This window comes from Cnephaeus nilssonii (assembly GCF_951640355.1).
Source record: "Cnephaeus nilssonii genome assembly, chromosome: 14".
Lineage (NCBI taxonomy): Eukaryota > Metazoa > Chordata > Mammalia > Chiroptera > Vespertilionidae > Cnephaeus > Cnephaeus nilssonii.
Genome location: NC_137085.1, coordinates 31,919,480 through 31,943,206, shown reverse-complemented (window position 1 = coordinate 31,943,206; position 23,727 = coordinate 31,919,480). Strand labels below are relative to the sequence as shown.

At 41.3% G+C, this 23,727-nt stretch overlaps 2 protein-coding genes across 4 annotated transcripts in view; both read right to left on the bottom strand.

The window, feature by feature from the left end:
* Nucleotides 1-787: 787 nt before the first annotated feature.
* Nucleotides 788-11,425, bottom strand: ISCA1 (iron-sulfur cluster assembly 1). The gene is made up of 4 exons (XM_079789988.1): nt 11,219-11,425; nt 6,643-6,696; nt 3,824-3,929; nt 788-2,433 (listed from the first exon to the last, which is right to left on the bottom strand). The coding sequence occupies exons 1-4, from the start codon at nt 11,375-11,377 to the stop codon at nt 2,285-2,287; spliced, it is 468 nt and encodes a 155-aa protein (XP_079646114.1). The 5' UTR covers nt 11,378-11,425; the 3' UTR covers nt 788-2,284.
* Nucleotides 11,426-15,606: 4,181 nt separating this feature from the next.
* Nucleotides 15,607-23,727, bottom strand: part of TUT7 (terminal uridylyl transferase 7) — a 57,742-nt gene continuing 49,621 nt past the window's right edge. For all 3 annotated transcript variants that reach the window (XM_079789720.1, XM_079789723.1, XM_079789722.1), the window contains one exon: nt 15,607-20,268. In XM_079789720.1, coding sequence (XP_079645846.1) covers nt 20,201-20,268 — 68 coding nt within the window. In that variant the 3' untranslated portion in view covers nt 15,607-20,200. The remainder of the gene's footprint in view (nt 20,269-23,727) is intronic.

The following is a 23,727-nucleotide window of genomic DNA, read 5'->3' as shown; positions in this document are numbered from 1 at the left end:
ACTTGTTTTGACATGCAATGTGGCCTCGCTGCTAGGAACACGGGGCTGGAGCCAGACGCCATGGGCTGTCATCGACTTGGCCTCGTACTGTGTTACCTTAGCCAGCTACTTTATCTATGATGTGCTTCAGGCTCTCATCTACGCAAAAGACAGAAGTCAGACCTACTTCACTGTGTTGTGAAGATTCTATTAGAACAATTCTGGGCACGTAGCAAGTCTGCAATAAACGCTAGCTATTAGCAACACTTACCGTATTTTCTTTATTGGTGTCTGCTGGCTTATTTGTCAACTCGAAGATCTTTGAGGTCAGAGACTGACTGTCTCTGGTCATCTGTGAAACCTCAGGGCGAGTGGAGAGCAGGTGCTCATGAATATGCCTGAAGTGAACCGTTAAGCTCCTTTTTGGAGGTGAACACAAAACTCGGAAGACAGACCTGAAAAAGCATTCCAGGTAGGGACGATGGCACACGAGAATGTCTGAAAGAAATCTGTGTGGGAGGCTGGAGAAGCAGCTTTGATGACGTGGATGATCCTTAAAGTGAGACCAGGAGAAAGACAGCGTGAAGAAGGGAATGCTGAGGACTGTGGAGCCAAGAGCAACTGGAAATGGTTGTGTCAAGGACTGCATGGAGAACACAGCAACTGAAATGCAACACCATCAGGTGGAGAACATTCTGACCGCAGGGAGACTAGTTAGAAAAGTATGGCACTTATTCATAAGTAGCTACAACAGTTATTATTCCCAAACCCGTCTTCCTTAAAAAGAAAAGGCAATTTCATGATCACAAAGAGGCCACATTTTTTTATTGACAACTCAAATCACTACATACATTCAGTATTGCACAAATTATAAGTGGGTTGACAATTATATTAATACAAACTCATGAGCATAAAGCAACTGCTCTAGGTTTTGGTGCAATTTGTGACAGGTATTTCAGTAAATACGACAAACATCAAGGAACTTAGCTACTTCAATTCATAAGACTTGGCTTTCAAAAAAAAGCATATGGCATCTCATAAAACAATATGTCAAGCTCAGGAAAATTAAGAATTAAATTACAAAAGGAACACTGTTAAAGAGAAAAATTGGTGACAAAAATGTTGGGTTAAAATATTAAGATTTAAAAATTTTAGCACTTGGACTTAGGATCCAGAAAGTATTTGCATCCTGGGAACTTTGGGAGACCCCTGTGCTTTGCTACATGCACTACATTCCAAAAGGGCGCTCTGGGTTACGACGTCTTCCCTGCAGGTATAAACCACTGCTTCATACTTCGAAAGAAGCAACATGGTCATTCACATAGAGGGGTTTACAAATAAGATCCTTCTCACTCAAAATAAAAATATGAAATCTTATCGAAACGTCAATCAGCTAGAAAGCCAGATTGCCCATTCACCTTCGCTGCCTGCCTCGGCACTCAGGGCTGGCCTGTCACCTGCACGGAAGGGGGGATGTGGTGGTCCCCGCTCTGTATGTGCAGGCGGGCACAAGCCCTCCTCCTTCCCTGGGGTTTTGCTTCCTAAGGTATAGAATTGAGGGGGTGGGCTAGATGGCTTGTAGGAGACCTTTCAAATGAAAGAATCTAAGTCAGTTTGAGATCCCACCTTCAGCAGATGTTTAGAGTGGCAAAGAAAATGGATGAAAAATGGTGGGCGAAGTATTTCTTACCTTTTGATGCCATCACTCAAAACCATTCTGCACTGTATTTCAAGGAAATCTTTGACACTTTCATCTAATGGCTGATGCTGCTAAAGGGTAAGGAAATGAGGCATCTGACAATTAAATTTTGGATAAAAATGGAGAAAGGCTGAGCCAAGTTTGGGTAGAAAAACAACGCACCACCATGTCAACCTAGCAGTCAGGACTTTCTGCCTCTGAATTTTAAGAACCATCAACCTGGCCTAGAGATGCACATTCAAGCCATTCAACGGAGATCCAGAGTGCACACCTATTAAGAATGTGTTTCCCGAAATCCACCCAGGCCGGCACCTTCCGTAAAACTGGTTCTAACAGAAAGGATGCAAGAGAATTAAGTACAGGGCAGGATTTATTTTTCTTTACAGATCAGAAAAATGACCCAAAGAGAGTGATGGCTTCTCATATTCTGTCCCCTAAAAAGAAGACAAATACCACTTCTGAAATCTAACACACTGGCTTCATTTTCAAAATGCATCAGTTTATTTTCCTCATAAGGCAGCCATGCATTGTCAACCTTAAGCACGTGACAGTCACGATTTCTTCCACAGCTTTCCTGGAGCTTACAGCCAGAGCAGTCCTGAGGAGTCAAATATTAAAGCTTTCTCCACAGCCACATGTTCCTTTGATGTTGGGGTTATTGAACACAAACTCACTGGATAGTTTGTCCTCAACATAGTCCATTTCTGTTCCTAAAAGTGTTAGCTGTGCTTTCTTTTCGATGAACACTTTGACTCCTTGGGGAGAAGAAAACACATGTCATATAAAGCCTGCACACCAACAGAACCTGCCGAGCCAAAGCTCAAGTAAGCTTTAAATAGTAACACTAACAAAACCCAAACAGGGCGCTTTTGAATCTCCCATTGTTTCCTAGGGATTCAGTGCTGAGTTTCCTGTCCCCTTTCTACACAATAACCGATGTAAAAAACAACTGTATTAGGTCAGAAAGTTGTACCCAAGCAAATTCCATGACAAGTCTATGTAAAACTAGAATTTGCCTTGCACTATATTTCACCCATTTTTCAAATTTGCAACATAAAGAAAATGTGTATATTCAGTGAATTTTGCAAAGATGGAGACGATACATTTATGAAAACCCTGCAATGCCATCTATACACACGACACTCTGCCACACCTAGAGACACACCAAAGACTGTGCAGAGTGGTCTGGTTTAAGACGCAGCAATTCTGTTCTTCTGTGCATGTGTCAGAAAACTAGTAATAACATAACCCATAGTAATTATGTAGGCAGAAGTCAGCATCTTCATAAATACAATCAGTTTAAGAAAGCTTTCTTTCTTATAAGAAATTAAGTCATTATTTAAATATAACCATATATATATTTATTAGATCTCCTCTTCATTAAGATGAAAATTTAGGGTTTAAGTTTATGTACTGATTTAAAAATAAAATATTAACATGTATCTTTCTTGGTTAGTAAATTCAATTTAATAAAATGAACTCACACTAGGAATCCAGGAAAGCTAGCCAACAGCACACTTTTGATGCACAAAGCCATCACTGCAAAACCCATGTGCACTGAAGTTCCCCCAAAGCTGTAGCACTATTTGTTTCAAATAGGCTCAATCAGATTATTGCATAGGGGCAGGCAGTGGGGGCAAATATAATTAAAGACCTGAAAATTTTAATGTGGAAATTAAAATTGAAACTATAGAGTCCTCAAAAGCATGAGATGACATTACTTATTTGACATATATGTAAAACTGCGACTTCACACAAAAGCAGTTGGTTCATTCTGAAGTTTTATAATCTTAAAAACTTTTTGCACAGAATAACCTTTCATAATTGAAACAAATAAACACATTTATCCAATAACCTACCATAGCACAGCCTCTGCCGTGAATCTGATTGGATTCAAATGTTCATTAGGCCACTTACTAGCTCTGTGACCCTATGCAAATTATTTACTCTCTCCATGCCTCAGTTTTTCTTACTGGCAAAATGGGGACAATATGGTATCATTTTCATTTGGAAAGTCTCTCAAACCATGTCTACCTCATAGTGAACATTTTATATGCCATCCCTACTATTATTATTACTCTTCGTGCTATATACAGAGAAACATTTTAGGCAAAGCAAAGTGCCCAGAAAAAGTTTAATACTCACCATCTTGAACAACTTCTTCATCAGAATCTCCTTTTGTCTTCGTATATTCTAGAGTGTAAGAAAGGCCATTACAACCCCTGGTTCGGACACCAACTTTCACGCCTACCTGAAAAACAATTGTAAATATAAACTCAATTTTAAAATAGTACAGATTAAACAATCACATTTAAAAAGTCCTGGCTATATGATATTATTCACTTCTTCATAAGCTAAAAGATATATATTAGATTCCTGACTATCAAATAGCCCTTTAGCAAGTGTAAGTGGAATGGGAAGCAAGTATTTTAAAATTTTACTTAGGAAAAAAAATCATCATGACACTGGGGGGTGGCCCCAAAAGAATCAAAATTAATTATGTACAAAGAAAACAATACAGAGGGGAAAACCCAAACTATAGTCACTGGGAATAACATTGTAAAGGAGTTTTAATTAAAAAAAAAAAAAAGAAGAAGAATCACTTTTTTTAAAAGGAAAAAGAAAAGTATCTGATGGCAGAGATGACAACTTAAAAAAAATGGACTTGCTCAAAAACACTTTTGCTCCACCTCATCCTGTGAGATGTTCTCAGGAAGTGTCCCTATGGTTAGGTTCGCCAAGTTCCACAGGCCTGGCAATCATGCTGCCTCTAACAGGGCCTTAATTCTATGGCAGAGCTGTGTCAACATTCTCAAATACCACGAAGCAAAAGACTGATGCCAACAGAAATGTAAGAAATTTAAAAAGTGACCAAAGAACACTTTTAAAATACCAATGTCTACCTTAATGTAATTTTCTAACAATGTCTACAAAATTTCTATGCTTGGATCCTATCTGCTTTTTCATTTATGTATATAACAAAAATATCATCATAAAAAGTATTATTTCACTAAGCAGATGTTGATTCTCGGAAAAGCAGCAACATGTGCTTGCTTCTGGAAAGTGATCATGAAGTAGGAAGACACTGGTAAAGAGTGTGAGTTAGAATGTCAAGCTGCCTGGGAGTTTTAATGAGCGAAAACATTCAGACTAGTCTCTTCTGTCCTCAACAGCAAGGAGACAGAGCCACGGATTTATTCACCTTCCGAGTGTCAGCTTAGAGAGCTTCGGAGGTAGTTTAACATCTTCAGCATGATAAATACACAATAAATTGTCTAGCTGAAGTTCTGGAGCTCAAGTCGTAAGTATTTAACTTAGCAAGCAGGAAGTCCAACCATCAGAATGGATCTAGACACTTAAACAGCATGTGAAAGTACAGCTTTAGGTAACTGGAATTTGGAAAAGGGATTGACTTTGCCACAGTGACACCTGATGAAGTGCTTGCTCAATCCTTTTCATGTCACCATGAACAAATCTACAAAGTTAATTTTTTGTTTTATTTGGTCAATTTCTACTCTAGTCATTAGTGTATCCAAAGGGAGTTGGAACACTGACATACATTAGCACATAATCATAGGAGGAAGGTGATAGAACTCCCATTGTAATGGGACGTTGTACAATGGCATCTAGAAACCACTCTATAGTCTAATCAGTAAATGTTAACAGTCTTGGAAGTAATTTACAGTATTCTGTAGGCAATTAGTAATGCAGTAAGATTAAGATTATGTACACACCCCTTACTCATCAATTCCACATCTAGGAATAAAGCCTATGTACATGCACTAAGCTACGCTTACAGGCCTAGAACAATGGGCTTGGTATACTACAGACACTAAATATTTGTTGAATGATGTTTGTGGCAGCACTGAATGAAAACAACCCAAAAAACCTTTAATATGGGGGAACCGGTTAAATAAATCAAACTTGTTCAATGGATTGTACTATTAAATGCAGCCAGGAATAACAATGAGGTGGATCTTTATGTAAAGACTAGAGGCTGGGTGCACGAATTCATGCATGGGTGGGGTCCCTAGGCCTGGCTGGCGATCGGGGCTGATGGGGGAGGGGAGGGTGGCCGCGGCGAGGAACCGCGGAGATTGGTTCCAGCAGCAAGCTAACCAACAGCCGATTCTGCGAGGAATTGGGCTCCCTCCTCCCTCCTGTCTGGGTCTGAGGTGCGGGTGAACCAGATTCGGGGCTGTCTGGGCCCCAACAGCAAGGTCTGCGTCAGTGCACGTGATAGCTACCAGCCAGTTGTTTCTGGTTGCTTAGGCTTTAATATATGCTAGAGGCCCGATGCACAAAATTTGTGCAAGGGGCTTGGCCCTCGCAGCCCCGGCTTCGTCTGGAAAGTTGTTTGGCCATCTGGTCTAATTAGCATATTACACTTTTATTATTATAGATAGATAGATATGAAAAGATCTTCAGGCTATTTCATTAGGGGCAAAAAGCAAAGTGTAACTACAGCATATATGGTATGCTCTCACCTAAGTAGGAGGAGAAATACACACACAAGCTTAACAGCGGAGTTGAGGCCAGTGGTTCCCCTCAGGGAAATATTTTTGGTTGTCACAATTGAGGGGTGAAGTGGAGTCACTGGCAGAGACTATAGATGACACTAAACATCCTGCAATCTAAACCCAAAAAAGAATTACACAGCCCAAAACCACAGTGCTGAGGCCGAGAAACCCTGGTCTAGGTAAATAAAACGTACAGATTATCTCCAAAGGACACTAAGAAGTTGCCTCTTAAAAGGGAGAGTGACTTCCTTTTCATTGAGTATCCTGCTGTATTATGTGATTTATTTAGGGAGCGTTTGAGATCTTGGTCCCTGGCATATGTTGTCAGTTTGGCTCAAATAAACTAACCCCTAATTAACAGAAGCATACTGTTTATCACAAGACAAATTCATTGTGAAAATACAACTTCATTTTTTTACTAAGTATTTGACTGGTTTTACTTACATGTTCAGGCTTATCTTTAAGAAGTTGTTTTATCTTGTTTACTGCTGAAGGTGTCTGAAAAATAAAATGTTAAGTTTTTAGCTACAAAATTTGCATTCTTCAAAGCCTTATGTATTTTCTAGTCTTGTTCCATTCTCACCAGGGTACCTTGTGGATTTTATACACAAACATATGAACTGTACTTAATTAAAATAATTCTCTTTATTTTTCTTTATTTTTAATCCTCACCAAGGATATGCTTTCATTAATTTTGAGAGAGAGAGAGAGAAAGAAAGAGAGAGAGAGAGAGAGAGAAAACATGGATTGGTTGCTTCCCATATGCACCTGGACCAAAGATTGAATTCACAACCTAGGTAAGTGCCCTGACTAGGAATAGAACTTGCAACCTTTGGTGTATGGGACAATGCTCCAACCAACTGAGCCACCGTCCAGGGCTCAATCATTCTCTTTATTTTTAAAATGTCTTCTAGCAACAGCCTTTTCATCTTGCTCCCCCCAGTAAAGGTCCACTCCTTGTCATAATCTCTATGGTACTATCTACGTACATCACAAATGCAATCTTTCTGGGCAGCATCTATTTTGTGCTCCTACTGTATGCTCAGCAATAAGCACATTGCCTGACACACAGAAGGCGCTCACAAGCCAATGAATGAATCAAGTTAACTCCTGGGAAAGCCAACTTTCAGGCATTTTCCCTGTTGATTATTAACTCCACTGCTCTTTTTGCTTACCCCAAATCTGTTTCAATCCATTAAAATGCATACCTAGATGATGAAAGAGTGCTACCATCATCAAATAACCCAGAGTGTGTCTCGCATCCCAGTCCCACCAAATGTTCAGATACTAACGTTGGCTTGCCCGGCCAGTGTGGCTCAGTGCTTGAGCATCGACCCAGGAGGTTACGGTTCAATTGCCGGTCAGGGCACATGCCCAAGTTGTGGGCTGGATCCCCAGTAGGAGGACATGCAGGAGGCAGCCAATCAATGATTCTCTCTCATCGTTGATAATTCTATCCCGCTCTCCTTCTCCCTTCCTCTCTCTGAAATAAATATATTAAAAACAATGTTAAAGTTGGCTTACATCAGTATTTCAGGGTATCTAAGCTAACCAATAATAGTAACAAGAACAGGGAGGAGTTTTGGGGGAAGAAATGCTTTTAACCTAGTCCAGCGGTCCTCAAAATAAGAAAAACATCACAACGTACTGCATGTGTATCACCGACTCCACTTTCTTGAGGAGGAGGCTGTTAGGGACAAACTCTGTTCCTGGGCATTCCTGGTCTACCTCCTAGCTGTGTCCCAGCCCATTACTTGGCTTAAATGGGTATAACAGTCGCTCTTCTTCAGGATTCATGAAGAGCATTTAGAGCAGTGGCAAATATAAGCCAGCTGTTGTTATGACGATGAAATCCTGTCCTTCCTACTTTATTAGCTCCAATAGCTGGCAATGCTGTGCTGGTCCTCCAGTTTTTTGTACTGACATTTTCATGGTTTGTGAAACCCCAGAGAGTGGACATAATGACCTGTGACGGGGCAGGAGCTCTGGCCAGAGCTCAAGCCTGTGCCGAGGGAGCAGACCCAATGGATGGCCCCAGAGTATGCTCTTCGGCTTTGCCCCGTGGGGACTCAGCCAGATGAGGATGGTGAAGCAAAGTCTGCACCCAAATTATAAAGGTCATGAAGCCAATTCAGAAGGTCGAAACTAGCATTTTTAAAACACAGAAAACAAACATAAAATAGAAAACAATGCATTGCAGTTGATAAAATTAAAAGTGCAGTGAAACTTTGATTTCAGTTATTAATATATTATATATATATATATATATATATATATTTGTGTGTCACTGTAAAAACAAAACGTATTACTACCAGTGTCCATAAATCACCAATGTCATTGAAAAAAAAAATTAAACAAATCACTACCAGTGTCCATAAAGGCCCTTTCTCACGATTTTATCCTAACAGGAAGAAAGCAGCTCAACAAGACAGGGAATAGTACCCAGGGGGAGAAAGAAGGAAATGCCGAAGAGAAGAATTATGGCTTTTATTGATTTTGGAAACCATAGCATTCCAACCTCAGTTACAGAAATATTAATGAAAAAAAATCTGAAGTGCTCATTTACCCTTCTAAATGACTGAAAATAAAAACTAGCCTGCATAATTTTTATGGTCATACTTCCCACGAGGCCTGAAGAACTTACTCGAATTACTGTCAAAAAGCAAAGGATAGCTGACAAATTACACAAAAAAGGCACAGCCATGGGAAATATTCTTTGCAAGTACAACCCAAGGTATAACCCTGGTTAAAGCTGGTGGGTCAAAGGTGTAGAGGACGCACCACTGCATGAAGTAAACAAAACTCAGGCGAGGGGTCTGTTCACTAAGCTGTCAACCAGCCCCAAGGGTTTTTTTTTTTTATCTCCAAGTGACTTTCGAAGTGACCTAATTTAGTTTTACAAAATAATATATTTTCTTTTTTTCTCAACTCTTAGTAAAAAGAGGAACCCTCAATTTTTCTGTGTCAGGCAAATCCCAAATATACTCCATTGGGAGAAGTGCTACTAATGACGGGTGCCCTAGTTTAGTACTCATTTAAGGGGAAAGATATGGTTCTTGTAACTTTCCAGAACAAGTCAGAATGACTCAACAGGGAACATTTGGGACTAGAAGAAAACTTCCCGGCAGAAGCTAAGGGGCCCACTTTGCTCTCAATCTATTTGCATACTTCAGCAACTCTGCACTTAAGTAAAATCAACCTGGGAAATAGTATAAAAACTTCAACTAAACAACAGGCTGCAAGCTAGCAGTCTTCCCATTTCACTGCGTTTCTCAAGAACCCCATGCCTTTCCAAGAAATGTATGTATAATTAATGACTAGGTCACTTGAGATTTGGTTAGTGAATTAAAACTTAAGAGATTCTTAAGGGAGGGTGGTGGAAATGGGGGACATCTGTAATACTCTCAACAATAAAAAATAAATTAAAAAAAACCCTTGAGACTCTTAAAACTCAATGAAATATAACGATGGTTTTTAATCTACTCATACGTATATCACAGAACAAGACATTCTTTCAAGTGAAGGAACATCTTTGAGTGAGATAGTTTGGCCTTTTAGAAAAATATTTCCAGTTTGTTTTTCGTGTTAAAATTATGGAAAAAGGAACTGTAAATGATGCATTTTTTCACCTACTTCACAGCAACATACTTTTATCCAATGCCATAGGGTTTCTCTCCTTTGTAGCAAAAACTTTTCATTCTCAATACTGTGTTTCCTTCAAAAGAGACACCAAGTATGAGTCATGTCCTCTAGTTCTTGTGATTTCAAAACCTTAGACAATCCGAATAATCGATAGTATATCTTTGAAACATGAACACAGACTTGGTGGTATGGAAACAAGTAATATAGAATATGGTGTAAAATATTAATCCATCATAAAAATGAATTCTTCTGCCTGTTCATGACTTTCTTCTATTTTGCAACAACGAATTTTCTGGTTTCTGGCATTATACTGACTGGAATCCATGATTCCACTTAAATACAGTAATCCATTTTCCTAGGATCTAGGTGATCAATACTTGAACCAAGTCTTCTCCTTAGTCCAAGAGAGGGAGATGTGTGTGAGAAGGACGCCGATCATAAGCTTTCCAATGGAATGCATCTTTCCAAATTGCAAATGCACACGACAGGGTTTTCTTTGGGGATGAAATGTTTTGGAACTACACAGACATGATGGCTGGACAATACTGCGAAGGTACCAAGTGCCATCGAATGGAACCACTTTAAAATGGTTCATGTTACGCGAGTTTTCCTTGGGTTAAAACAAACCCAGCGTCGGGGGTCGGCAGGAACGCTCCGTTCTTTTGAGTGAATTTGTCCTCTGGTGCCCTCCGCGCGTGTCAGACCTTTCACCCAGAAAACGCTGTCAACAAACTCAGGGTGGAGATCGTGCTCCGTCTTTGTTCTCTGTGAGAGGCCTAGAACGGCCTGGACCCAGAGGGTGTCCCGAAAAGCCTCCGCTCGCCCCGACACCAGGAAGTAGCCCTCGGTGCCCTGCAGCCTCCCTCGGAGCCAGGGGGTGGGCTTGGGGAACGCGCTCTCACTGCCAATCACACACTTACGCTGAGCTCCGTCCGCCAGCCTCCGTCCTCCCCGAGCCCCTCACGGGTAAATTCTGCTTTTATGCACCCAGCTATGCCCCGCGCCTGTCCCGTGCGACCTCTAAACCTACGACCTCGAGCACAGCACCCCCAAGGCCCCCCAGGGGGATCCTGGGCGGCAGGCAGGCCGCGCCGACCCGACCCCCGGGGTCACGCACGCACACCGCCCCTCCCCCCCACGCGGCGCGCGGCCCGATGGGAAACGTAGTACCGGGGGGCGCCGGCTCGGGCGGGGCAGCCCCTCCCGGATCTATTTTCCCAGCAAGGACGGGGGGGCGGCCTAGGGGTGGAGGGCGCAGAGCTGCGGAGCGGGCTGGGGCCCCGCCGCCCGGCCGCAGTGCACCCCGCCGCCCCGACCTCCCCATGCGGAGCGGAGGTGAACCAATGTCACGGGCCAGGCCGTGCGCCCGAAAACTCACCAGGGTGAGGGCGGCCCGGGTGGCCTGCAGCTTCCTCTTGCTCACCGCCCGGACGGTGGCCCGGACTAACGAAGCCGACATCCTGGCCGTCCCGGTGCCCTGATGTTTTGGGCCGCAGCTCAGACGCCTCAGCCTCTCTCCATGGACACAGCGGCGCATTGACGCCACAAGCTCCGCCGCTGGCTGCCTCAGGCCGCGCCCCGCCCCGCCCCGCCCCGCCCACATTGGGCAGGACGCCTGAGTGATGGGCGGAGGGCGGGCCGTGGGCACTGACTCGGCAGGCAGGGCCCGGAGACAGGTGGCCGCCGCCAGGGCGCGGGGCGTGGTGTGGGAGCGGGACTGAGGACGCGGAGGCGCGGGGCCCCGGGCCCTTGCCACTGGGCCGGGTGCGCCACCACTCGACGCCGCCGAGCAGTCAGCCCAGCTCGGGAGCTGGTGCTCTCCAGGCAGGATGGCTCCGAGACCCAAACAGCTCCAGACGCTTCGGTCTCCTTTTTCGGCACAGCTGGACCAGATGTTTCTCCATTTGAAAGAATGTCTTGTTCTTTCGGAGCGTAGAATTTACCGCAGAGACGCGGGGTAAATAAAGAGCCCCCGAACCTGCGTGCTGGACTGCCTGGGATGTTGAAGGGTGGAGCTAATGCAATTTTCGCTTCAGGTGTTGATTTTGGAACATTACCGTATCCTAAAATGTGACTGGGCAGCTCTGTGGATACGCACATTTATAGTGTTGTCAGACCTTATCGTGGCTGCTGAGGGGCCCTGCCTTTTAATTCTGCCTGTTAATTCAGCAAATATTCCTGGGCACCAGGCACTAACAGGAAGCCTGGTAAACAGAGGGCCCAGGGAAGAAAGAGATATCCTGGTAGGACTGACGTACAGCACGGTTAGCAGATGGGAGAACATCAGGATAGACGGCCATGTCTCACGGAAGTGCTAGAAGTAAAGGGGAAAGAGGAGTGGTGCTGGGGAGGATAGATTCTTGCTCAGGGTTTTGATGTGGAAAGAACTAATCGGGGCAGTGTGTTTGCAGCCTAGTTTAATGCTCTAATTCAAGCATATCAAACTTGCGTCCTGTGGGCCGCATGGGGCCCACAACGAGTATTTTTGTGGCCCAGCCAATATAATGGTATGTAAGAAACGTTTTAATAAAAATTTCATAACTTTTTATAATATCCTCTTATACTATTCTGCTGTGTATTCCTTCCAATGTGTTCTTTGTGATGTGTCATTCTTTATTTCAGACTGTTCTTTTTTCAGTTACTATATCTTTTTTTATGCTGTTGAGTATTTTTACCATTATTACTCTGAACTCTGATTCAAATAAATTTCTTATCTCTGCTTCATTTATCTCTTCTTCTGGAGAATTCTCTAGTTCTTTCATTTGGAGGTTCTTTGTCTCCTCATTTTGGCTTTCTTTTTGGGTTTGTGATTATTAAGTAGATCCTCTACATCTCTCAATCTCTAGTGCAGGACAGTGTTCAAGACTGATTCTGACTAATTAGATCAGGCATAGACTCAAAGCCTTCAGAGACTGCCCCTGCCTACAGACTGATAGGATTCCAACTTTAAATGCTGCCCCCCCCCCCCCAGGTGTGGTGAAAGTTATTTTCAATAGGGTGGGGCAGTTTCTTCTGCAGGAGACTAATGAGACTAATTCTTTTTTAAAAAATATATTTTATTGATTTTTCACAGAGAGGAAGGGAGAGGGACAGAGAGTCAAAAACATCGATCAGCTGCCTCCTGCACACCCCCCACTGGGGATGTGCCTGCAACCAAGGCACATGCCCCTGACCGGAATCGAACCCAGGACCCCTCAGTCCACAGGCCGATGCTCTATCCACTGAGCCAAACTGGTTACGGCTGGAGACTAATTCTTATTTTTCATCTCTTAAGTGGCTTCAGGGAAAGGTGTTATCCAATAGGTTGTGTGGACTATTTTCCCCCTAGGCAAGGCAGATGTCTATGTGGGAAAGATGTCCTCCACTGTGTGAGGGAATGACTCAGCCCAGGAAACTTGGGGTGTCTGCCTTCTGAACTCTATCCCCCGAGTTCCCAAGCCTGGCTTCTGCTCTCACGGCTCCAGTCCACTTCACCCTCCCTCTGCCAGAGCACAAGGTGGGTGGCTCCACAGGGAATTTTGTGTGTTGGTCCTTTCAGGGGGTGCCTAAGATTTCAGCTTTTACTCCCTGGCAGACAGCACCCCGCTGCTTTTCACAGCCAGATGTTATATGGCTACCCTCCTCAGGTTTGGTGATCTCTGTTGGGAGACCCAGCTTGGGGATTAGATCCCAGAGTTATCAGTGGCAACCCCCTACACCTGAGATATCTCTTCAGAACTTCAGTTGCTGTCTGTGGGTGCCCAGCCAGCCCTTTCGAGCCTCCACCCCTCCCTCCTACCAGTCTCTATTCGGTCTCCACTTTCGGTCCTCGGGTATCAGGGTTCTCTCCTGCGAGTTTTCCACTGATCAGGAAGTTTTTCTGTATTTTACTTGTAATACCAGTTTGTTCCTGGGAGCATGTCCGTGCTGCATCCACTTACTCTGCCACCATTTTTGATCTCCTCTCATTGCCTGTTATACATAATCTATACACATAAAAGCCTAATATGCAAATTGTCCCCTCAGGAGTTCGATTGCTCGCTATGACGTGCGCTGAGCACCAGGGGGCAGTGTGGACTGAAGGAAAACTCTGGCTGGCAGCCAGAAGGCCCTGATCAGCTCTGATTGCCAGCCAGGCCTAGAGACCCTACCTGTACACGAATTTTGTGCACTCGGTCTCTCTCTCTATAAAAGCCAAGTGACTGGAATGCCGGAATGACCGGTCACTATGATGTGCACTGCGGCCAGCCAACTGGCCCCATTGGGGGGGGGGGGAGGTGGCCCCTCCTCCCACCGGCCCAGCCCGATTGGCCCCATTGGGGTGGGCCGGCTGGACCCCACCCATGCACGAATTCACGCACCGGGTCTATAGTTATTAATAACGAACTACAACGTTTGATAATGACTGATTACTATAATCGTGTTGCTATAATCATTTCCTTTACGTGCCTTACGTGTAGGGACACCATTTCTCTCCACTAATAATGGCAGCGAATATGTTAGCAGCCAATTGCCACGTCATGAGCCTTGGACTGACTTGTTTGGTGTGTGCCACAGGAAATATTTCACGTTTGAAGAACAAGAAAAATAGGTTTATTTGCCTTACGTTTATTAATTTATGCAGTTATTCAGTGTCTGGTAAGTTAATGTTCAAGAAAATATTAATTTTTATTAAAATGTTCTATTTCACGTTAATTACTTTTATTTCAGCCCTTTGTATTCAGTATGTCTCTACTGAAATAAACCTACGTTTCTATGAAAATTGAAGCTTTGTTTTTTTTGCAGCCCACAGAAACTTAAACCTTGTTTATTTGGCCCGTGTTAGCTTTTGAGTTTGACATGCTTGCTCTAGAGCAGTGGTTCTCAACCTTAACTTTTCTAATGCCGTGACCCTTTAATACAGTTCCTCATGTTGTGGTGACCCCCAATCATAAAATTATTTTCGTTGCTACTTCATAACTGTAATTTTGCTACTGTTAATCAATCGTAATGTAAATATCTGTTTTCCGATGGTCTTAGGCTCTACAGCAGCAGTTCTCAACTGGTCTTAGGAGGGGTCGCCTAAGACCATCAGAAAACACAGATATTTACAGTTATGAAGTAGCAATGAAAATAATTTTATGGTTAGGGGTCACCACAACATGAGGAACTGTATTAAAGGGTCGCAGCATTAGAAAGGTTAACCACTGCTCTAGAGCCTACAGGATTGGTTAGAAATCCTGTTAAATAGTTCCTTCTCCCTGGTACCGAAATGCAATTGTACTGACAATAAGAGAGTGTTTAAGTTATTTTTTCCCTAACCTCCAAAGCTTAGAAGAAATTGGGATTAGGAGACAGAAGTGTGGTGGGATAGTAGTTGGGTGATTTAGGAACAAGGTATTTTACTTCTCATGTCCTTCCTCCTACAGGTATTGTGAAGATCAAATGAAAAGCCCTTAGAGGAGTGCCTGGCACATTGCAGTGCCCAGTAAAACTTGCTAATTAATAATGGATATTTAGAGATGCCACACATTTTGAAACTATTCTGTGTGACACAATGGTGGATGCATGCCATTAGATATTTGTCTAAACCCATAGAATGTACCACACCAAAAATGAATTCTAATGTAACCTATGGATTTTGGGTGATAACGGTATGTCCCTTTAGGTTCTTGGATTGTAACAAATGTCCTACCCTGGTGCAGGATATGGATAGTGGGGGAGGTTGGCTTGTCGGGGCTTATGGAAACTGTACTTTCTGCTCAATTTTGCTGTGAAAAACTGAAGTTAATAAAAATGTTTAAAAAAAAAAAAAGGCCCTGGCCAGGTGACTCAGTTAAGAGTATTGTCTAGATATCCAAGGTTTCAGGGTTCAATTCCCAGTCAGGACACTTACCAGAATCAACCAATTAATGCATAAATAAGTAGAAAAAAAAATCAATGTTTCTCCTTTTACCTCTCTCTAAAAATCAATCTATTAAAAAATATAAGTAAACTCCCTTTAAAATGTAAAAACTGATTACCTGTTACCATTTTTATAAATTACAGCTTTTAAAAGAACCCTTAGCACACTGTCATAGTAGCCTCACAACTTTGAGCTGTATAGGACAGGAATGTTGGTTCGGCTATTTTACAAGCAATGCTTTAAACTCCAAGTCTTTTAATATAATTCACCAGATGCTATTTTAAAATTTTAGCTCTAAGTCTTCTGATTCAGGACCCTGTGTACATTGAACAGCCTTCTTTCCTTTAAGACACACTACTTAGTTTTTAACTTGGTTATGTGTTTTGCATGTTAAGTGCTAAATCACAAAATCTATTTGTCAGTGGTTCAGTAATACCTAATGTTATTTAAAACTGGTGCAGGTCCCTTAAATTGGATTTAAGAGAGTTTTCATGAGGAGGAAATATGTGCACTCCTTTATCTCAGAGCAGGAGCTGCTCAGTGATGTGGAAATTAGGCGGGGTGGGAACTGTTAAAGGAGATTGCAAGCTGTAACCATTTTTAGATGTTTATTAGTAGGTTAAGAACTTTCAATAGGGAAATGTTCAATAATGCACCTCAGGATTTAGTTTCAGGGTTCTAGACATTTAAAAATGTCTTTTCCTAATAAGACCTCGCTTGATCCTCACTACACAGTGGAAGGGCAGGAACGATTCCCACTTTATATGCAGGGAAATGGAACTGCCAAAAGGTTAGGAGGAGTGCCACACTCTTCGCTGGAAAACTGGCAGAGCCAGGCCCCCTTTAAGTCTAGAATTTCACAAAGTGAAGTTTGCTCAAGTCTTGACTGCTGCCCATACACACCTGCTTTCAAAGTAAAAAGCACGGAGCACATTTTTACAGTTTTATGGGGGGTTGTTAAATTCTCTATTTGCTTTTCGAAAAAAAATGTTTTTTGGCCTGAAACACGATGAACCCTTTTGACCTATCTACTCACAAATGTTCCCACTTGAGAAATATTAAAAAAAACCCAGAACCATTTGTGAAATACATTTTAAGATGAAAAAATAAACTGAAGTTATCTCAGAACAATTAACATCTTTGTGCACATTGTTGGTACTGTAAACACTGAGCAAGAGATTTGTATTGATTGGGGTTATAAAAATGGATTTCATATTTTTGTTTGTTCCTGAGAGAAAGAGAAAAGAACCCGAGTAGTGGGGCATTTGTAGAGCCTGTTAAGAGAGAGGCCAGCTGCATTCAAAAGATAGCCACCCTCAGGGAACTGAACATGATATGGGACAGATGTGTCTGTCCCTGAGGGGCGTTGAGAAGGGGCTAACACTGGCATCCAAATGAAGGGAGCAAAAACCCAAGGGCAATCAATTTTCCAGGTCTGCTGGCAAATATTGGTCACTGTCCCACTGATCCAGTAGGAAGGCTCAAAATCAAACTAAAAGCATAGTACACTGGGTAGAGTCTACTTTGGAAATCAGAATAGAATGCAGGAAACTTTCAACATCCTTAAAAGGATGTAAGAAAACATGGTTTCTATGAAAAGGAAGACAATGAAATTAAGCTAAAATGAGAGGAAAAGGAAAATGGGTGAGAATAAGTCAAGAAAATTAGAAGTGAAATGAAAAAATTTAGTTAGAAACAACAAACAGCAGAATGACACTAAAAAAATCAAGCTAGTCATGTGGAGGTTAAATTTGAGAAGTTTTCCTAGCAGGAAGGAAAAAGATGAGAGGAATATTAAGACAAAAGGATTTTTGAGAAAAAACAAACAAACATAGATACTTTCTCAAATTGATTAAGCCCTAGCTGGTCTGGCTCAGTGGATAGAGTGTCAGCCTGTAGACTGAAAGGTTCTGGGTTCGATTCTGGTCAAAGGCACATGCCTGGGTTGCGGGCTCGATTCCCAGTAGGGGGAGTGCAGGAGGCAGCTGATCAATGACTCTCTCTCATCATTGATGTTTCCATCTCTCCCTCTCCCTTTCTCTCTGAAATCAATATCTATACTAATAAAAGGGTAAATATGCTAATTAGACTGGGAGACCTTCCAGGAGACCTTCTGGATGTTCTTCTGGACAAAGCCATGGTAGAGGCGGGGGCTGAGGTAGAGGCGGTTAAAGGCCAAGAGGGGAGGGCAGTTGTGGGTAATCAGGCCAGGATGGGACAGCAGTTGTGGGTGATCAGGCTGTTGGGGGGCAGGGCTGTTGGGGGTAAGTAAACCAGCAGGGGGGGGACAGTTGGGGGCAAGCAGGCCGTCAGTGGGGGTCAGTTGGAGGTGATCAGGACAGCAGGCCAGCAGGAGTGCAGTTGGGGGCAAGCAGGCCAGTGGGAAGGGAAGGTGGGGGTGAGCAGGCCATGGGGGGGGGCAGATGGGGGTGAACACACTGGCATGGGGGGCAGTTGGGGGCGAGCAGGCTGGCAGGCAGAGTGGTTAGGGACAATCAGGCAGGCGAGTGGTTAGGAGCCAGCAGTCCCGGACTGCAAGAGGGATGTCCGACTGCCAGTTTAGGCCCGATCCCTGTAAACCAGCAGTAGGACATCCTTCAAGGGGTCCCAGATTGGAGAGGGTGCAGGCCAGGCTGAGGGACCCCCCCCCCCCCAATGCATGAATTTCGTGCACCAGGCCACTAGTATATATATTAAAAAAGCCCTGGCTAAGTTGCTCACTTGGTCGGAGTGTCACCCCGTACATCAAAAAGTTGTGGGTTCAACTCCTGGTCAGAGAACAAACCTAGGTAGTGGGTTTGGATCCCAGTTTGGGGCATGTACAGAAGCTGGATGTGTTTCTCTCTCTCTTTCAAACCAATACAAAAAATACCCTTGGGTGAGGATAAAAAAACAACAATAAAAACAACTTGGGTAGGGAGATACATTGGATTCGGTTTGGTTGAGAAAAAAGTCACTGACACAAAATATATAGGAATAAACACACAAGCTTCAAAGCAGAAAAATAAAACCTGCAAGGGAATAAAAATCAGGCTGGCCTCAGACTTCTGCTATAATGCCAGAAGACAGCAGCGTCAATAGGCTTTCCACAGAAGGTCTTGTAGAGCAGAGTTTCAGCCCAGGTTGCATAATCCACTTAATTTACGAGTTTGTATTCATTCAAATTGAGTAAGGAATGATCACTAATTCTTTCTATCACAATTCTGAAGTTAATTTTTACATGATTCTCCTTTAGCTGGAATGTTTTCAAGTTATTTGTTTTAAAGAAGGGCCATGGGTATATATGTTTTGAGTTTTCCCCTATCTAGGAATGCTTGCCCAGCAAAACCCTCTGGTACCTCCCTCTACGTATTTGTTCTCCTAAATCTGTGCCTAGTTGTGCATTCCTAGTGCTTGCCACACAGTGGGTGTCCATGAACACCAGTAGTATAAGCACAAGTAAAGGGAGCACGAGATAAAGAGGCTCAGATCTGTACTGCCCTTACTCCCGATCTAGTTTCCTCATAAAGGTTAGGACTCTCACTAGAAAGGGATGTGGATAAAATTACAGGTTGAAATTTTGCTTTTATTTCAAAATCAAACTGAAACATAGTTCTGACCATGTACTACTATTGAAAGGCGTGTGAAGTTACAGAAACAGTTCCATAAGGGTTCCAGTCAGACCCAAAATGACACCAAGCAAACTTATAATTGGCAGAGATGGCTTCTTTAATCTGCAGGGATTTTTTTTTTTTTAAGTTCTCCACCCTAATTTCTGAATATCATAAAAAGTAAAAAGCACTTTTATTTGTCATTTTTCCTTTGAAAATGTTTTTAGCAGCAAACAAGACTACTTGTTTTCCTCACTTCATTTTTAGGAGCATAGTAGATATATGTCAACTTAATTAAAATTAGAGAGGGAAAATACCAAAAAGCCCCTCATTGGCATTGCTCATCCATGGAAGACTCACACAAACAGGTAATCATGTTCATGTTATCACTTCTTCTACAAATATCAATAAAATAAGGTTTGTAAATGGTAAACACAGTAGTAGCAGTTCACACGTATTTGACACACTTTCACACAGAATTCAGTAAACAACAATAAATATAATTTCCCCTCTTCAAAACAAAAAAGGGATTTATAGGAAAGAAAGAATTAATTTCTTGGGGTTTATCAGCACACCATTTTAGTGTGATTTGAAAGAATTAAAAACCATGAAATTGTATTCACTGAATACTGGCCCATCGTTACTTTTTTTTTTAAACCTGGCTTAAATACATACACCATGGCTTTCTATTAAAATCCTTAAATCTATGAGGATTTGTGGTAGGTAAGACTACATTAAAAATTTTTTCCTTATTATGAATTTCATTCAGTTAAAAAAAAATCTGACATTTCCCTTAAATGTTAAGTTGAAGCCTGATCTATGCTGCTGAGTCCTGTAAAATGAACCTAATTTTCAGAGTGATTAGGAATGCCTGAGTGGCCATTTAGAGCGCTGCATTTTCCTTCCCTCATGATTCCTGCTGGGTCCTCTTCACTGAGGCTTTTCCCTGAGTCATATATTTACTGGAAAGGCTACCTAGAGGAGGGGAAGAAACAAAACCCAACATAAATGAAATAAGTCTCACTTCATCAAGAAATCTGTAACATTGCTACTTATGGTTAATTATTCATGGAAAGTTTTCACACTGGAAATGGTCACTTGTTTTGAATTAAGTAATTAGGCTAGATATAAAAAAGTCTACAGCATATGAAACATGATCTATTAAACATAAGCCTAGTCCAAGTCTTTTTAAATGCAGACAAGTCGCTAGAGTGACATCATTTTAATAGTTTCAGAAAGGAGGATTACTAATTAAAACCATACCATAGAACAGTTAATAATATATGCTATAACCTAAACAATTTGACTTCTGAGCACACACACCCTATAGAACCTCTCACCTATACTCAAGGACATTCACACAAGAATGTGCACAACATTGTTTATAACAGCAAAAAATCAGACTCAATTTAATGCTCATGTACTAGGTAATGGATACATACAATATTCTGTATTCATATGATGGAATACTATTAAAAAATACCATAAATTTATATACAGCAATATGTTTAAAATACAGCAATATGTTTAAAATTTAAAAATCATTTTGTTAAATAGATATGAAAAAGCAGGTTGCAGAACACTTTATACAGCATGATGCCATGTAAATTTAAAAATTCACCAGGGGTAATATGTTAAAGGATACATATGTATGACCTTTCACAAAGAACTGAAGGAGCCCTCAACTCATAATAATGGATGCCTCTAGGATGGAGGGGGATATGACGACCTGGGGGTGGTAGTAAAAGGGTACTTTCACTATTTTAATCTTTTATTTAAAAAAAGATTGTAAATGTGCCCTGGCCAGTGTAGTTAAGTAGTTAGAATGTTGGCCTGAGCACCTAGGGTCATAGATTCAATTCCCAGTCAAGGACATGTATTTGGGTTGCAGGTTCAATTCCTGGCAAAAAAATAAAAATAAAAATAAATCGATGGAAAAATATCCTTGGGTGAGAATTAACCAAAAAAAGGATTGGAAATAAAATGATGCTACTTCTCTAGTAGATGGGTAGTTGTTATGTGTGTCTTTGTTTTTCCCAAAGTGTTAAGAACCATTCTTTTCTAATAGTACTAATAGTTTTATTCATGTATTACCTAAACATGTAACCTCCTATCTCTCTATATAAAAGCCTAATATGCAAAGTGTCCCCTTGGGAGTTTGACTGACCTGGAGTTTGCTTGCTTGCTTGCTATGATGTGATCTGACTACCAGGGGGCAGCACAGAATGAAAGGCAGCTGCTGGGGACCCTACCTGTGCACGATTTTGTGCACTTGGCCTCTAGTATAAACATAAATCTCAGCATACCTGAAGATACTTTAAAACTAATAGAAGTAAAATATAAATGAACACCATGAAATTCATAAATTGTGTAAGCATGACTTGAAAATACGGGAAAGTTGGCTTGAAATCAAACTACAAAAGAAACAAACAAGCAAACAAATGTCTGTATGACAAAACAAATCATAAATGAGGCTGAAAGAATAATAAACTGGGGGTGGAGGTGGTGAAGCACGTAACACTTTTGACAAAGCATGAATGAATTTCTATGTAGAAAGAACTAAAAACAAAGATGACTACTATAATAAAAAGTGCAAAGATATAACATGAAGAAATACAAATGAAAACATGTACAAAATGTTGAATTCAATGGTATAATAGAAATTCAAGCAGATTGACAAAAAAGAGTATCTCAATGAAGCGAGGGTGTGAATGACTCTCTGGGATTGCCAATCATAAATTGGCCTTACTGGTACCACTGTTGAAAGGTACATACTTTTCAACCCATCATTCTAACTGGGAATTTATCCTGAGGATATATACCTAGGCAAATATCCTTTATAGGGTTTTATATACATAGTGATCTTCAAACTTGGGTATATGTATTTCCGAGCTGACTTAACAAGACAAGTGGGGAAGGGGTGTTAAGAGAATTGCTTGCAGCCTCTCAATTTCTATCTGAATTCTTCCTGAGAATGCCTTCATGGCTAAGGCTTTGAGCAGGTTATTAGAGATCACACCAATTTTTCTTTCCAACCCCCTTTCACAATTTTTTTCCTACTTTCACTATAATACAAAAGACAGGCATATCTCCTAACCATCCAAATCTTAAAGTGGTATGCTGCCCTGGAGCGGAAAAACCTGGAGGCAAGGAAGCAAAGAAAATGATGGTTTGTGATAAACACAAATGCCTCTAATAAAACCCCAAAGTTTTAGTTTTTTGTAAAATTACATTAATAGCTGATGATCATCATGAATAATTTCTGATATTACATTACTATGTGGTTTTTGGTCATTTAATGAATGAAAAATAATTAAGAGTCATTGTTATAATACATTTTCCACTCCCAAACTCTCAAAAGAATTTGTATTATTTTTAATTTGCTATCATAAAGACTACTAAGTTTTCTCAATATTTACCAACCATAAAAACAAAAATACAAAAATTAGAGATAATAATGATAAAGAACACTATTTTCATTACTGCAATAAGTCGTATTGGTCCATAGACAGATAAATGCACTGGCAAAAATCCCATCTGCTCATTAAATGACAGTCATTTTTAGTATGTAAACATAAAAAGTAATTTTAAATCCAAATTTGTAACATTTGCTTTGATCAATCACATTGTTCTAATGGTTGTAAAAACAACTTAGAAATGGCGGGGGAGAGGTCAATGGGGGAAAAAAGGAGACTCATGTAATACTTTAAACAATAGAGAATTAAAAAAAAAAACAACTTAGAAAAAAATTTTATACTTTGGGACTTAAGAAAAAGCTTAAAATTCCAATTTACATAAATATTTTTATTTCAGATAAGTATGATAGAGTGATCAATAAAATGCTTGAATTATATGATAAAAATATATCATCCTACATAATAAAAGCCTAATATGCAAATTGTCCCCTCAACCAGCAGTTTGACCAGGGGGCAGGGCAGACAAGACCTGTCCCTGATCACCGCCCCTCTTCATTGGGGGTGGGGCCAACCACCTGCAGCCCCTCCCCCAGCCAGCCCTGCCCCCAACTGGCCCCCCCACCCTGAACGGGGCGGGCTAGCCAGACCCCACCTGGTGCACGAATTCATGCACTAGGCCTTCAGTCTTAATATAAAATTCTGTGGAAGTGAAACAAAGGTAGTCAAGGAAAAAAATGAAATGATGTAAAGTTTCTGCAATAATATTTATATTTCATTTGATACATATAAGGCTGATTTAAAAGTTGTATTTTATAATGCCAGTATTTATAATCCCCCACACCCCAAAAAATTACAAAAGCTTTGCAATATGATGAAAAATTTAGACATCAACTTAAAAATATAAAGGAGATATATGAACTTTCAATATGTTGTGAAAGATTATGAAATCAAAAAATGTTCTGAAGACATTGATATATTATATATTTGAAAACAGTCCCTTAATCAGGAATGATTAAAG